This window comes from Bolinopsis microptera, chromosome 2 (assembly GCF_026151205.1).
Source record: "Bolinopsis microptera isolate Bmic1 chromosome 2, MBARI_Bmic_1.0, whole genome shotgun sequence".
In the NCBI taxonomy this organism is placed as follows: domain Eukaryota; kingdom Metazoa; phylum Ctenophora; class Tentaculata; order Lobata; family Bolinopsidae; genus Bolinopsis; species Bolinopsis microptera.
Window position 1 is genome coordinate 2,873,395 of NC_087073.1, and position 12,774 is coordinate 2,886,168.

General features: G+C 38.0%; 3 protein-coding genes across 3 annotated transcripts; all 3 read left to right on the forward strand.

The window, feature by feature from the left end:
- Window positions 1-1,515: 1,515 nt before the first annotated feature.
- Window positions 1,516-6,512, forward strand: LOC134826678 (uncharacterized). Its single transcript, XM_063839150.1, has 2 exons — window positions 1,516-5,190; window positions 5,739-6,512. The coding sequence occupies exon 1, from the start codon at window positions 1,680-1,682 to the stop codon at window positions 4,086-4,088; it is 2,409 nt and encodes an 802-aa protein (XP_063695220.1). The 5' UTR covers window positions 1,516-1,679; the 3' UTR covers window positions 4,089-5,190; window positions 5,739-6,512.
- LOC134826344 (oxidative stress-responsive serine-rich protein 1-like) lies at window positions 5,021-6,048 on the forward strand. The gene is made up of 2 exons (XM_063838681.1): window positions 5,021-5,190; window positions 5,739-6,048. Exons 1-2 carry the CDS (start codon window positions 5,021-5,023, stop codon window positions 6,046-6,048), a joined length of 480 nt encoding a protein of 159 aa, XP_063694751.1.
- A 374-nt stretch (window positions 6,513-6,886) lies between the features above and the next one.
- LOC134811971 (MAU2 chromatid cohesion factor homolog) lies at window positions 6,887-12,628 on the forward strand. The gene is made up of 7 exons (XM_063819140.1): window positions 6,887-7,067; window positions 7,184-7,267; window positions 7,446-7,644; window positions 9,994-10,114; window positions 10,241-10,470; window positions 11,016-11,180; window positions 11,345-12,628. Exons 1-7 carry the CDS (start codon window positions 6,888-6,890, stop codon window positions 12,178-12,180), a joined length of 1,815 nt encoding a protein of 604 aa, XP_063675210.1. The 5' UTR covers window position 6,887; the 3' UTR covers window positions 12,181-12,628.
- Window positions 12,629-12,774: the final 146 nt, after the last annotated feature.

The following is a 12,774-nucleotide window of genomic DNA, read 5'->3' on the forward strand; positions in this document are numbered from 1 at the left end:
GCTGAGCGCGGCCCAGTAAAGTGCTTTCTAGACCTAAAAGTCCTACTTTTATACAATCATACTGGTCTGTCTTCCGATCCAAACTAACCATTTAGAAAAAAATGTTGGATCGATTTTACACAAATGATTTTAGGTTGAATGTTCAATATATTACGTATCTTTACTTACGATTTCTCTAATTTCTTATAAAAGCTATTTATACATGATGGAAATTTTGTCCTCTTTTTCTGAAATCCTTTCTGTTAAGCACTTGATGTTCCCGCGAGTTCTTTTAATATTCAGAAACACCAAAATGATCCTTCCCCAATTTGAAATAAAGCGACCATTTTCTTTTTACTTCTTTCACGTCAAGTCAGACAGGGAACAGTTGTATTAAGGCTATACTATGTTGGATGGCTTAGCAAGTAAAATTTGATGCAGTAAATGGGTGGAAAACCTTCGGCACACAACAAGTGAGCTGTAATGCTAAATGAAACAAGCTGTTATTTGTGGACAAATCTATTATGGTATTTTATTATATTCTGTTTGTGCTCGTTCTTTGATCAAACCAGCTTGAATTTTAAATGGTATTATCTTAATTAAACAGTACATACACACAGACCACAGTAAGTTGGGACCCTATCAATGTGTTATACATATTAATGACGATGATGTTGATTGTTGTTTCTGATGTCTGTTTCATTGTTTCACTGTTTTTTTGTCGTTTAGGCAACAGCATCTGCGTATTTTTTGTCAAGATAAAGCTTTTGAGTTGCAGATTAGGTTGATCCCTTTTTCTAAGTATCTGGCAGAGAGTATTTGATCATCACCATGTATGATCAAGAATAGTTTTAAAGATGTTGGAGAAACTATTGTAGTAAGTCGCGTCGGCTGACATCTTGGGTTGTACTGGATGTAACAAGTTTATTATCGGATGTCTACTTATATTTATTATGATATTATTATTCATTGTAATGGCAATAAAATTTAAATTTTGTTTTACTTAAATTTTGTTTTACTTATTTCTGCATTCGGCCATTTTTTGTTGGAAACATACTTTCCGGAGATTCTTAGATGTGGTATAGTTAGTTATGAGTTCAGGATAGACAGCTTGATCAAAGTTCTTTATTGTTACTGATGAGCCAGCTAGTGGCAATATATAATTTTACGCAACAACCTAAATTTGAATTATTTGCTTCTAACTACAAGGAGGTTGGAAATTTTCTATCTGGGTTCTTATTGGCTTTGATTTTGTTTATGAAGTTTTACTGAATAGCTCATATAATGCGACTAGATAATAGTATCGACAATGAAAGAATATTGCAGAAACTTAGAATTGAGGAATATTTTGAAGGTAGTTCAGTTCCTCTCCCATCTACTGTACAAATGATCGTCACCAGAATCAATTACAGACTCCTTGTCGGCCTTTGCAGAACTTGCTGAAATGGCAGACATTCTTGTTTCTATATTATTAATCCCATTTTTGCAATTTACCTTATCTTGAGAAGGTTCAGTGTTAAAAGTGGGTGAGGTCTTTCAAAAGAGATTTGAGTGTTTTAATGAAAAAATCACATACCGTGATGCATTAATTGTGGTTTCCTAAAGTAGCTTGAGTACAAAACAATCTGACCAATTATATGATTTAATTGATATCAATTTAGTTTTTAAACTCTTGCTCCCATTAACTGGTAAACTAACTAATGTCAATTCTTCAGGACACCATGTCTCCTTTCAATCATTTTGTATGGTTGTCTATAAGCCTGTTTTATATGTGCTGTGCTGAAGTTATTGTTGAGACACCACCATCAAATCTCCAGCATCCCAAGCATCAGCCTCAAGACTCAGATGTAAATGTTATTTTAGAAAAAGAACAGGATGACACTGTTCCTAGGGTTGGTGGTGAACATGCTCCAGAAGACGTTAATTCTGCAATTCCCTTAGATGATCAAAAAGAAAATGCTTCTGAAATTAAAAGTGAGGAAAAGCACCATACTGGATCATCAAAAGCAGTTGAAACCAGTAATGAAGCAGTGGCACCAAATGGAGCAACTGAGAAGCTTGATGAGCCTGTGCTTGCAAATCCAGTTGTATTAGAATCAAAGAACCAAGAGAGTGTAACTGAAGTAAATAATGAAGTCATCATTGAAGAGGAAGTCAGAAATGAAGCTGTGGAAGCAGAAGAATTGGAAACTGATGATACCAATGAAGACGTTCCATTAGCATCGTTCAAAGAATTTAGAGAAGAACAAATGGAAAAAGAAAAGGAAACAAAAAAAGTGGAGAAAAGGAAAACTGAAGATGTAGATGACTCTGTCGTTGAAAAACCAAAACCAAAGCTCATACAAAAGAACTATGCTGACAATTCATGTGGGTCAAAAATTGTTGACAGCAAAAAAGAATTCAAAAATAGTGGAACTATCTTGAACAATAATAAAGATCTGTATGCTATGATCCCATGTGAAGGGGCTATTTGGTTTGTTGTGGAGTTGTGTGACACAATTCAAATTAATGCCTTACAGTTAGCTAACTACGAGCTTTTTTCTTCCTCAATAAAAGAATTCAAAGTTTACACTGCAGAAACATATCCTCCCAAGGAATGGAAACACCTTGGTACCTTTGAGACTGTGAACAGTAGACAAATTCAGAAGTTTGACATCGAAAATCATGGCGATTACAGTAAATATGTGAGGTTTGAGAAGATAACTTCTCGAGGTAAAGAACATTTTTGTGTCCTTTCAACATTTGAAATATTGGGAATGAGTATGGTGGATGAGTATGAAGAAGTGCAACATCAACAGGATGAAGAAGTTGATCTCTATGAGCAGCCTCTTGACTCTGATGATCCACCAGATACTGAACCAACTGATAAATCTCTCATTCAAGGGGCTAAAGATACAGTTAAAAATATAGTTGATAGTGCACTCAATGTATTGGGTGTATCAAAGAGTGAGGAAATTGTTAAAGAGGAGGTTGTTAAAAACGACACAATTCTTTCTAAAGATGAGGCACCACCAAGCTCTGTGGGGGAGGAAGCTGTCAAACCTACTGAGGAAAGTGTTATAATAAAAGTAGATGAAATGGGGAAAGAAATAAAAAATGAGGGTGTACCAGAAAAGAGGCTGAAAGGAGAGGAAGATGTCGCTGATGTGAGTTCAATCCCTCCAACTGTGGGAACTCCGGATCCTCCCAGTGCACCTGATAGGGAAGCAATAATGGAAGCAGTTGATCTTTCTAAGCATGATGAGGTTAAGAAGCCAGATGTGAAGGGGGAGGGGGAGCCAGAAATTGTTGTTGCAGTTGTTCAACCAATATCACCTGACGTTAAACTTGAGAGTGCTGAGAGCAAGCCTCAAGAAAAAATCGAAAAAGTTCCTGAGACTTCAGAACCAAAGCCTGATGGAGGGGCTTCTGAAAAAGGTGTGATTATGACGAATAGTCCCAAGAAGAACTCTATTTTTGTAGAGCTGGACAAAAAGATAAAAGAATTGGAAAAGAACTTGTCACTTTCCAACGATTATCTTGAAACACTTTCTAGCAGATACAAACGGGTTGACCAATCTTTTAAGCCTCTTCAAAAGACTTTGTCAACTATTGATGAAGTAATGGTTCGCTTTGAAGATCGACTGCAAAACTTGGAAACAAAATTTGCAAAATTTGAAACAGCTCTTGAATCATATCTGCTACACATGGAAGATTCAAAATCAAAATCGAACACTTTAGTAACAAGTACCAATCTCATTCTCTTCCTACTTCTCATCATGCTTTACTTTCTGTGGCGGATGTCCTACAAGGTTAATCAGATATCTTATTGTGTAATTGATCAGCCACGTGAAAGCAAGGCTACTTTTGTCACCCCGGAAATCAGCCACACTACTGATTCTAACTCATCTAGAAAAAGACAGAGATCCAAGCCCCAAAAGGTGACAGGAGGGTTCAGGAGTCGGGATACAAGCCCCAGGCCAGGCTTGTTATCACATAAAAGTGAGTCTAATCTGCCTAAGAAAATGGGTACTGAAAGTAAAAAATCTTTGGAGTCGGTACAAATGGACTTGATATATCCTCAGCAGAAATCTCCCATACTTAAAAGGAAAGCAAAGCATGTACGGTAGAACTATTAATCTCTGTTTATGAACATTTTATTTCACATTGAAATGATAATCTAAGGAGGAGACTCAGGAGAAATTCATCATGTTACAAATTTCTTTGCAAACTTTCAGAATTAGATGATTAAGAATTTTGAATTTTAAATGTTGTGATTTCTTTATTGATTCTTAGAATAATATATAATTTGATCCTAATATGCTACTATGTCCTGGCGGATTTTTATGTCAAATATATTTATAAACATGGTTTAAGCTAAATCTTGCAAACAAACAAAAAAAGGATCGTTTACAGGAGAACTTGTAGTTTATCATCTTATTCTGGACCGGTCACTGAGAGTGATAACGTTTGAGCTGTCATGCTTACACATTATGTTAATAATGTAACACTGACTCATGAAACTTGTTGGTAAGATGACCTTGTCTTGATATTCTATTAAAATCTGTTTTTTGTTGTTTGAGAACTTGAAAACTTATTAACTTTTAATTAAATAAAAAAAGTTTCTTCAGATACTTAATTATATTGATTGATTGTGGTTGATTAAATTTTCAGTTGTTTTCTGTACACTATTTGATTGCAGTTCTGAATTCTAAAGTAATTGTTAAGATAAAGCTTACAGGGGTAGGTAGTTAAGGAACTTGGTATTATTGAAGATTTTGATTTTATTCTGATTTTTTCAGCAACACTAGTTTTTTTTCAGGTAGAACGGTCTCACAACTTATTTTTGTGTGAAAATTTGTGTGCGTTTTCAATGCAACAATGAAGTTATTTAGCATCTAAAAATTAAGTGAAACATTTAGTATAACATTTATCACAAATGCAATTGGCTATAGCACTCCGACTAAGAGCAGTGCAATTTAGATACTTTTGTTAATAACCATTATAATAGCATGTTTTGTATTAACTTAATTCTTTCTCCCAGTAAGAATGTGGATGGAATATGGCTGAGTCGCCGACGTCAGTGTTAACGCAGACGTTTGAATCACTCTGTGTAGATATTGGTAGTGAGACCGATCCCAATGATACCCCAGACAAGAAGAAACAGACTTCTCGCGGTACTAAAGTCAGACATAACTCCGACTCTGTGTTCGCTATCGATAAGAATAAGGGGTAAGTTCTTTGTTCTTCACAAGATTTCATATCATAGAATTTTTGATAGATTCGTTCGAGTAAGTAGAAGAGCCGGGATAACAGATAGAGCATTTTACCGGCTGTAAATTTCCTGCAAGATAGGAGTATGTACATTTTAATAGTACTAACAATCCGTGTGAATCTACCTATTGAACCTAGTGTGTATCGAAACAATGTTGAAACTTGCTCCACGTCTACAAGTCATTTTACAGTTCATTATCATCTAAACAATTTAAATTACATTCCATTGTCATAGAAAAACTGTTCGCTGGTGCCCGCTAATTGGTCACGTGACTTCTATAGCATCGGCACGTGACTCTTGTTGGTGGAAACATGTGTATGTGTGTGTCACGTGACTTACAAACGCTCATAAAAACCCTGCACTGGAAACACGTACTAAAATGAACGTTCCTCACTTGTATTCATTGAAGTGCAAAGCCCTCAAGTGTGTTCTGGGTTAACACAAAGAATTTTGTATGTGATTTATATGTCAATATGGATAGTAAAGTAACATCACTATATCTCAGGAGACGCATAACGAAATGTAAACAGAGTCTTTCCCCCAAACTGCGTAAAGAGCAAGTAGAGCAATTCCTGGAGTCCACAACAGAGGAGCACACAACGCCGCGACGTTCAGCGCGGCGCTCCACACGACGCCGCCACACTGTCGGAGACCCAGCACCCTCGGCACCAGCAACACCTGGGCCGCAACAACACGCGCGCGGGTGTCGTGTACAAGCTAACGATGTCACTGTAGATGAACTGGCGGGGTACATGGAGAATGCTCTGTTTATCCCACGACCTATGAGCTCCATGGCTGAAATGATGTACACGTGATCTCAACAACTTTACTTCACAGTAATGCGCACCAAGTCTATGATTTTATCTCGGATGAGAGTTGTAAATTAAGTATAGAGGTTAAATTGTTGAATACTCTTTTGTAGGGCACAGGATACATTGCTTTTTATTGCACTATTTTGTACGCCTAAAAATACAACGAAACACTTAATGTTGTATTTAAATGGTATTGGGCCTTATACAAACAAACAAACAACATTGTACTTTTTTATGATGAAGAAACATACGGGTTAATTTCATAATGTATATTTATCAAAAATTAGAGTTGAGGTTATGTCATCTTGCAATTACGATGCAAATGATACGATTATCATTATATTGTTGTACATTTCTTAAAAGGTATGAAAAAATAATGATGTGAAAATGAGTGAAAAGCTAAAATATGACTAGATTTGAACGTATCAACCGAACTTTGTTTCCAGTAAAATATATATTGTAAAAGATTCTTCGTTTCATTGCAGAGCTATCCTAAGAGTCATTGCCACATGACTTGCGTAACATTTTAATAACGAAATTTGAAAAACAGGAACGCGCAAAGCCGCGTTTGTCGGCACGCGCGATTTATATGATTATATACCAGATGTGCTGTGTTAACTCATTTCTTTGACATTTTGTGATATTGGGCCGCGCACGCGTGTTCCTTTCTTCGCCTTTCTGTATTGAAATTGTGGCAATTTCGCGGGCATAAAGAAGAAGCTTTAACAGCGTCTATTAATACGATTGGCATGACTCCGAGAAGTAAATTATTCTGTCAGCAAATTATAAATTTATTGAAATGTATAATACACTTGATTGACCACTTGTTGTTACCAGCAGATATGATGGAAGTGGTTGACTCCGCGAAGGAGTCCGTAGCAGAAGCCCTTACTTTCGAGAACATGTACTTTGCCTTGCTCGGGGCTGCAGAGGACTTCCGTATTTCTAAAAACCCTGACATTAGGAAATCTATACATTGTCTGGAAGCTATTCTAACGCTTAACCCTCCTGCCAGAGTCGAGGTGAGCACTTAACTCGACTGAAGCTTTATATATGGGTCAGACACATCTTGAGCTTTCTGATAGTACTACCCTTGATTTCCTCTAATCATTTGCCCCTAATCCTCTGACTGTTCTAGGTGCGAACACGCTTCCAGATTGCTCAGCTCATGTGGTTACACACAAAAAACATCGACCACGCTAGGGACCACCTCAAGAAGGCGGTATGTAGCAAGACATGCTCGTATTACGTCACATATAACGATATAACATGCACTGTCGGAATTATAACCGGGAGATTCTGTACTGACAAACTTACCCAGATTACTACTTAGTAACTTTATCCTGAGAATTCCCGGGAAGCCAGCTTGTTCATATCTTTTCTAAGCTCCTGTATCACAGCTATCCAAAGTAAAGGACCTGACATCGATGGAGGAGCTAAAACTTGAGATAACAAGTTTGTTGGCGTCAGTCTACATGGCTAAACACAAGAACAACGAGGCGGTAAAACTGTTAAACAACACTATAGAACTGGCTATCAACTACCAGTTTTGGTACTGTCAGATGTGTTTCCAGCTGGCAAAGGCTAACATGGACTTAGGTAAATAAATACTCCATATTATACTCCATATTATACTCCATATTATACTCCATATTATACTCCATATTATACTCCATATTATGCTCGCTCTTACCTGTACTTCGGTTCCCACCACCCGAACCATACATTCAGCAGCATAGTCTATAGTGCATGCCTGAGACTCCGGCGAATCATCAATGATAACGACAGACTCCGAAAACAAATTGATGAATTAAAAACCTTTTTCTTCCAATCCAACTACCCTAAAACTATGGTAGATAACATCAGTGAAAAAGTCAAAGGCTTTGAAAGATGCCTCAAACCACTGGACAACTCAAACAGCAGTGTCCTGGTCCCAAAGTCTCCAGAACCAGCAGTCCGCGTTATTTCAACATTTGGCAGCGATCAAGAGTTAGTAGAATCGGTAAAAAGATTGGAACCAGAACTCAGTAGAACCAGGAGCTTCTCAGGATTATCTGGTTCCCATACAAGTGGAAACACCCCAGGCTCCCCAATATCATCTAGAGCCGGTACATCACGCCCTATCTTCAAATTCGTCAGACGTACTGGAACATCATTTAGAAGGAAGTTAGTCAAAGCAAAACAGTTTGCGGATGACTTAACCCAACCTCACACAAGACCATGTGGGGGCAGACACTGCGGTACCTGTAACATCATATCTCCACATCCATCAATAACAGTCAATGGACAGCGAGCCAAAGCAGTGTCTGGTACATGTGTCAGCTACAATGTTGTATACATCTTCAGTTGCCAACTTTGTAATATGTGTTATGTAGGAAGAACGGTGCAGCCCCTAAGGGCACGAGTAAACGAACATCGCGCCCATTACTACAAACTCATTTCGGACAATACGTTTGTCCCTGAAGAAAACGACGACGGATTCAGCTTGGGTAAACACCTTGTAGAAGTTCATAACATGAAACAACGTGACAATTTCAACCAGGCTTATAAAGTGTCAATTCTCAGTAATAGTAGCCCAAGAACTCTAGAAGTGGATGAACACCGTTATATTCAGAAACTAAGAACTATACGTCCATTGGGGCTCAATGCCGTGGACCCGTTTGGGATTCCATTATTGGATTTATCTTAAAGGTTTTCCATTGCATTGGGGCACAAAAGTTATGTTTTTAAAAATATTCATAGGTATCGTTTTTAGTTGTGTCATTTCATTTCCTTGTTACACTTTGTAGGAACTGATATTAACCGAGTTTCTGATTCAGGATGTTACTGAAGATAGTAATGAAAATGTTTTAACACCTCAGTACTGTGTTTTACTACAGCTCAACCTGCTCAGTCTGACTATTTGGGAATTTAAACTCTTGATACTCCATATTATACTCCATATTATACTCCATATTATACTCCATATTATACTCCATATTATACTCCATATTATACTCCATATTATACTCCATATTATACTCCATATTATACTCCATATTATACTCCATATTATACTCCATATTTTACTCCATATTATACTCCATATTATACTCCATATTATACTCCATATTATACTCCATATTATACTCCATATTATACTCCATATTATACTCCATATTATACTCCATATTATACTCCATATTTTACTCCATATTATACTCCATATTATACTCCATATTATACTCCATATTTTACTCCATATTATACTCCATATTATACTCCATATTATACTCCATATTATACTCCAGATGTTAATGTTAACCTAAGTACTGTAGTCCAGTAGTCGGCAATGTGATCAATATACTCTTATATAGACTCTTATATAGACTCTTATATAGACTCTTATATAGACTCTTATATAGACTCTTATATAGACTCTTATATAGACTCTTATATAGACTCTTATATAGACTCTTATATAGACTCTTATATAGACTCTTATATAGACTCTTATATATACTCTTATATAGACTCTTATATAGACTCTTATATAGACTCTTATATAGACTCTTATATAGACTCTTATATAGACTCTTATATAGACTCTTATATAGACTCTTATATAGACTCTTATATAGACTCTTATATAGACTCTTATATAGACTCTTATATAGACTCTTATATAGACTCTTATATAGACTCTTATATAGACTCTTATATAGACTCTGATATACATTATACACTCCTGGGCAGGCTTCTATGTAGATCACTATATTATGGAAATCTATAGACTCGTATTTAGACATCTATCTTTTGTATCCTTGTAATCTATACAGTATACATGCTACATAGACCACTATATAGACCCCTATATAGACCACTATATAGACCACTATATAGACCACTGTATAGACCCCTATATAGACCACTATATAGACCCCTATATAGACCCTTATTATATGACAGGTAAGATAAGTGCAGCAGTGACCACCCTAGCAGCTGGAGCGGAGTACGCGGGCCGGATAAACGCTCAGAACACCAGACTCCTCTTCTCCCTGTCCCAGGCCATGGCGCTTCTAGTCCAGAGGTCAGATCTTGCTTAGTTAGGAGGCGCTGATTTTTGTCCAAAACGTCATTATACCTACTAAACTGGCAGTACTCCATTTGATTTCTGTTAAATATACTCGTCTTGGTTAGCACAACTCCCCTGCAGAAACTTTGACGTAGCTGACGTGATCCTGAAGGAGGTAGGAGCGATATTAGAGAACGCTGAGCAGTCCGGGCTAGCACTGACCAGTACGGAGATCCTGAGTCTAAAGGTCTTTCACCACATACTTCAGGTGTCGGAGTACATCTGGCAGGGGCTCATCAAGTCTGCTAGACAAAGCCTCAAACAATTACATTCCTGCTACAAGCAGCTCACTCAGCTCGACGCTAACAACGGTACTTGTACTTTATTGTTGTCATGGTAACGACTCTCAGAGTTCTCCTTCAATTAGTTCCCCACTTACTCTAAATATCCCTCCAGCAGAGTAATGCAATACAGAATAGTTTAGTGAACATCTAGTGTAACAGACCATGACACGCAGATTATGTACCGGCTGCTATACCGGCTGCTATTTATTAAGCTGAATGCGATTAAATTTTACTGACGAGTTGGGTAAATCGTTAATTGTCCCCTTAAACTGTGTCTGAAGGAGTGGCCATGGTAACCAGTTAACTGTTCAGTAGTATAATGCCAGCCTCTTTTCTCTCTCCAAACTATGCTCTGATATTTTACTAGATGCTACTTTTCATGTTATCACGAAAAACAATGTCCACCTCTCAGTTAAGATAACAACTCTAGGATTCCATGACAATCCCTGAGGGACTACCGGTGGAGCATGAATTGAATCCCTCAGTTACCAATTACCATGGCTACTCCTCAGTCACCATAACAACTCCTTAGTTACCATGACAGCCCCAGAGTTACCATGACAATCCTTCAGTTGCAAGTACGAATAACACAGCGGAGATGTTTCATTGGATGAACACACAGCAACTCTTTCTTCTAGTATATGTAGTAAGTGTGATGCACGCTTTGCAACAAGGCTATACCGACAAGGCTGAAAGTTACGCCAAGAAAGCACTTCACCTCATTGACAAACAGAGAAGTAAGTAAATATTTCTAACCGTACTTATAGTTTCAATAGGAGACAAGCTTTTGAATACTAGAGATCAAGCAGTAAATTAATATCGTGGTACATTTGAAATGGAACAGTGATGAGTGAGGTATATTTGAGGTATATTTGAAATCTAAAATGCGGTATATTTTCAGCCTATAATAACGACAGTCTGCTGTCCTCATACCAGATCATACTCTTGGAGCAGCTAGTACTCACACACCTCCTCAAAGGAAGCACTAGTGGTGCTATCAAGGAACTGCAGAAGTGCACTGCTGTCTACCAGAAGCACCACCACACCCTGAAGCACCACCGCGCGTCCCTCCACACTGCGCTCGGACTCTACGCCATGGCGCTGCCTGACTCTCTGGATAATGCGCTGGCGCAGTTCAACGCAGCACTCAAATACACTGCTGAGCCGGAACAGGTGGCGTTTATAAAGTTGAACTCAGCGATAGTGCACATAAAACAAGATCTGCCTCCCGAGCAGCTAAATAGTTTACTAGAGTCAATAGAACCTGGCAAGATGCCCAACAAGTGTCACAGTCTGAAGGCGAGTAGTTACTGTATACAGGGACTAGCTGCACTGGTTGAGGGGCGCATGAAGGACGCTAAGAGTAAGCTGCGAGAGACCCTGGTCATGGCTAACAAAGCAGACCTCAACAAGCTGACGAGCTGCGCGTTTGTGCTGCTGGGAGACATCTTCCTCAAGATGGACAATAACAGGGACGCAATAGAGATGGTGCGCAGTGCGCACGACATCGCAAACAGGATCCCAGACGTGGGACTACAGGTGTGGAGCGCGCAGCTGCTGAGCTCGCTGTACGAGAAGACGGGGGACGCGGTGCGCGCGGAGGAGTACGAGACAGTGAGACAGAAGATCAGTCAGACTACCAGCACAGACGTGGAACTCACTGTTAACTCTACTGAACATTGTCTCCTTCAGTGGCTGGACAGTGAGTTCCCTCCTAGCTCTATGAGCATGGTCTAGTGTGTGTATAAGTGTGTTCAGGGTATCATTATCGGTGTGATACAATTGAGAACTTTTTAATCAAGCTGAAATGTATTCTTTATTTAGTACAATGTACATATTATTAGATATACAACCAAGGACACTCTCCGCCCTTAACTTGATTGGCTCACCATGGTATAATATTTGTTGAATATGACTGTTCTTTCTGTACGATTCTATAATGACGGACGAATTTTAAATTCTACATCTTAATCATGGTCTTCTTTTTATACATACTGTGAACGAGAATAACATGTCCATAAGCGCTTTAGTAATTTATTTTAACTATATCGTTTCAAAGAAATATTTGCCGATTTTCACGAGGGTGATTATTTAATGAAGTTTTATATTTAACCGCTGTTTAAACTACATTCAAATGTTTTTTCATCTCAAATTTCATCTCCAATTTCAACAAAACATTCGTGAATCTTTTGTGTCCTTTTCGCTGTCTTCTGAGCACCTTTTTCTGCTCCAAACCTTTTTGTTAAACTAACGATTTATCTAAATTTCTCATCGCAATAAAAACTGTCAAATTATGCGCTAATGATTCTACGAGAATAATTTAAAACAACG

What these genes read in the sequence shown, in the direction of transcription:
- LOC134826678 (XM_063839150.1), top strand. Translation starts at nt 1,680, where the DNA reads ATGTCAATTCTTCAGGACACCATGTCTCCTTTCAATCATTTTGTATGG.
- LOC134826344 (XM_063838681.1), top strand. Translation starts at nt 5,021, where the DNA reads ATGGCTGAGTCGCCGACGTCAGTGTTAACGCAGACGTTTGAATCACTC. An exon ending in GCTATCGATAAGAATAAGGG is followed by an intron (nt 5,191 to 5,738) that starts GTAAGTTCTTTG and finishes ACTATATCTCAG; the next exon opens with GAGACGCATAACGAAATGTA.
- LOC134811971 (XM_063819140.1), top strand. Translation starts at nt 6,888, where the DNA reads ATGATGGAAGTGGTTGACTCCGCGAAGGAGTCCGTAGCAGAAGCCCTT. An exon ending in ACCCTCCTGCCAGAGTCGAG is followed by an intron (nt 7,068 to 7,183) that starts GTGAGCACTTAA and finishes TGACTGTTCTAG; the next exon opens with GTGCGAACACGCTTCCAGAT. An exon ending in CCTCATTGACAAACAGAGAA is followed by an intron (nt 11,181 to 11,344) that starts GTAAGTAAATAT and finishes GTATATTTTCAG; the next exon opens with CCTATAATAACGACAGTCTG.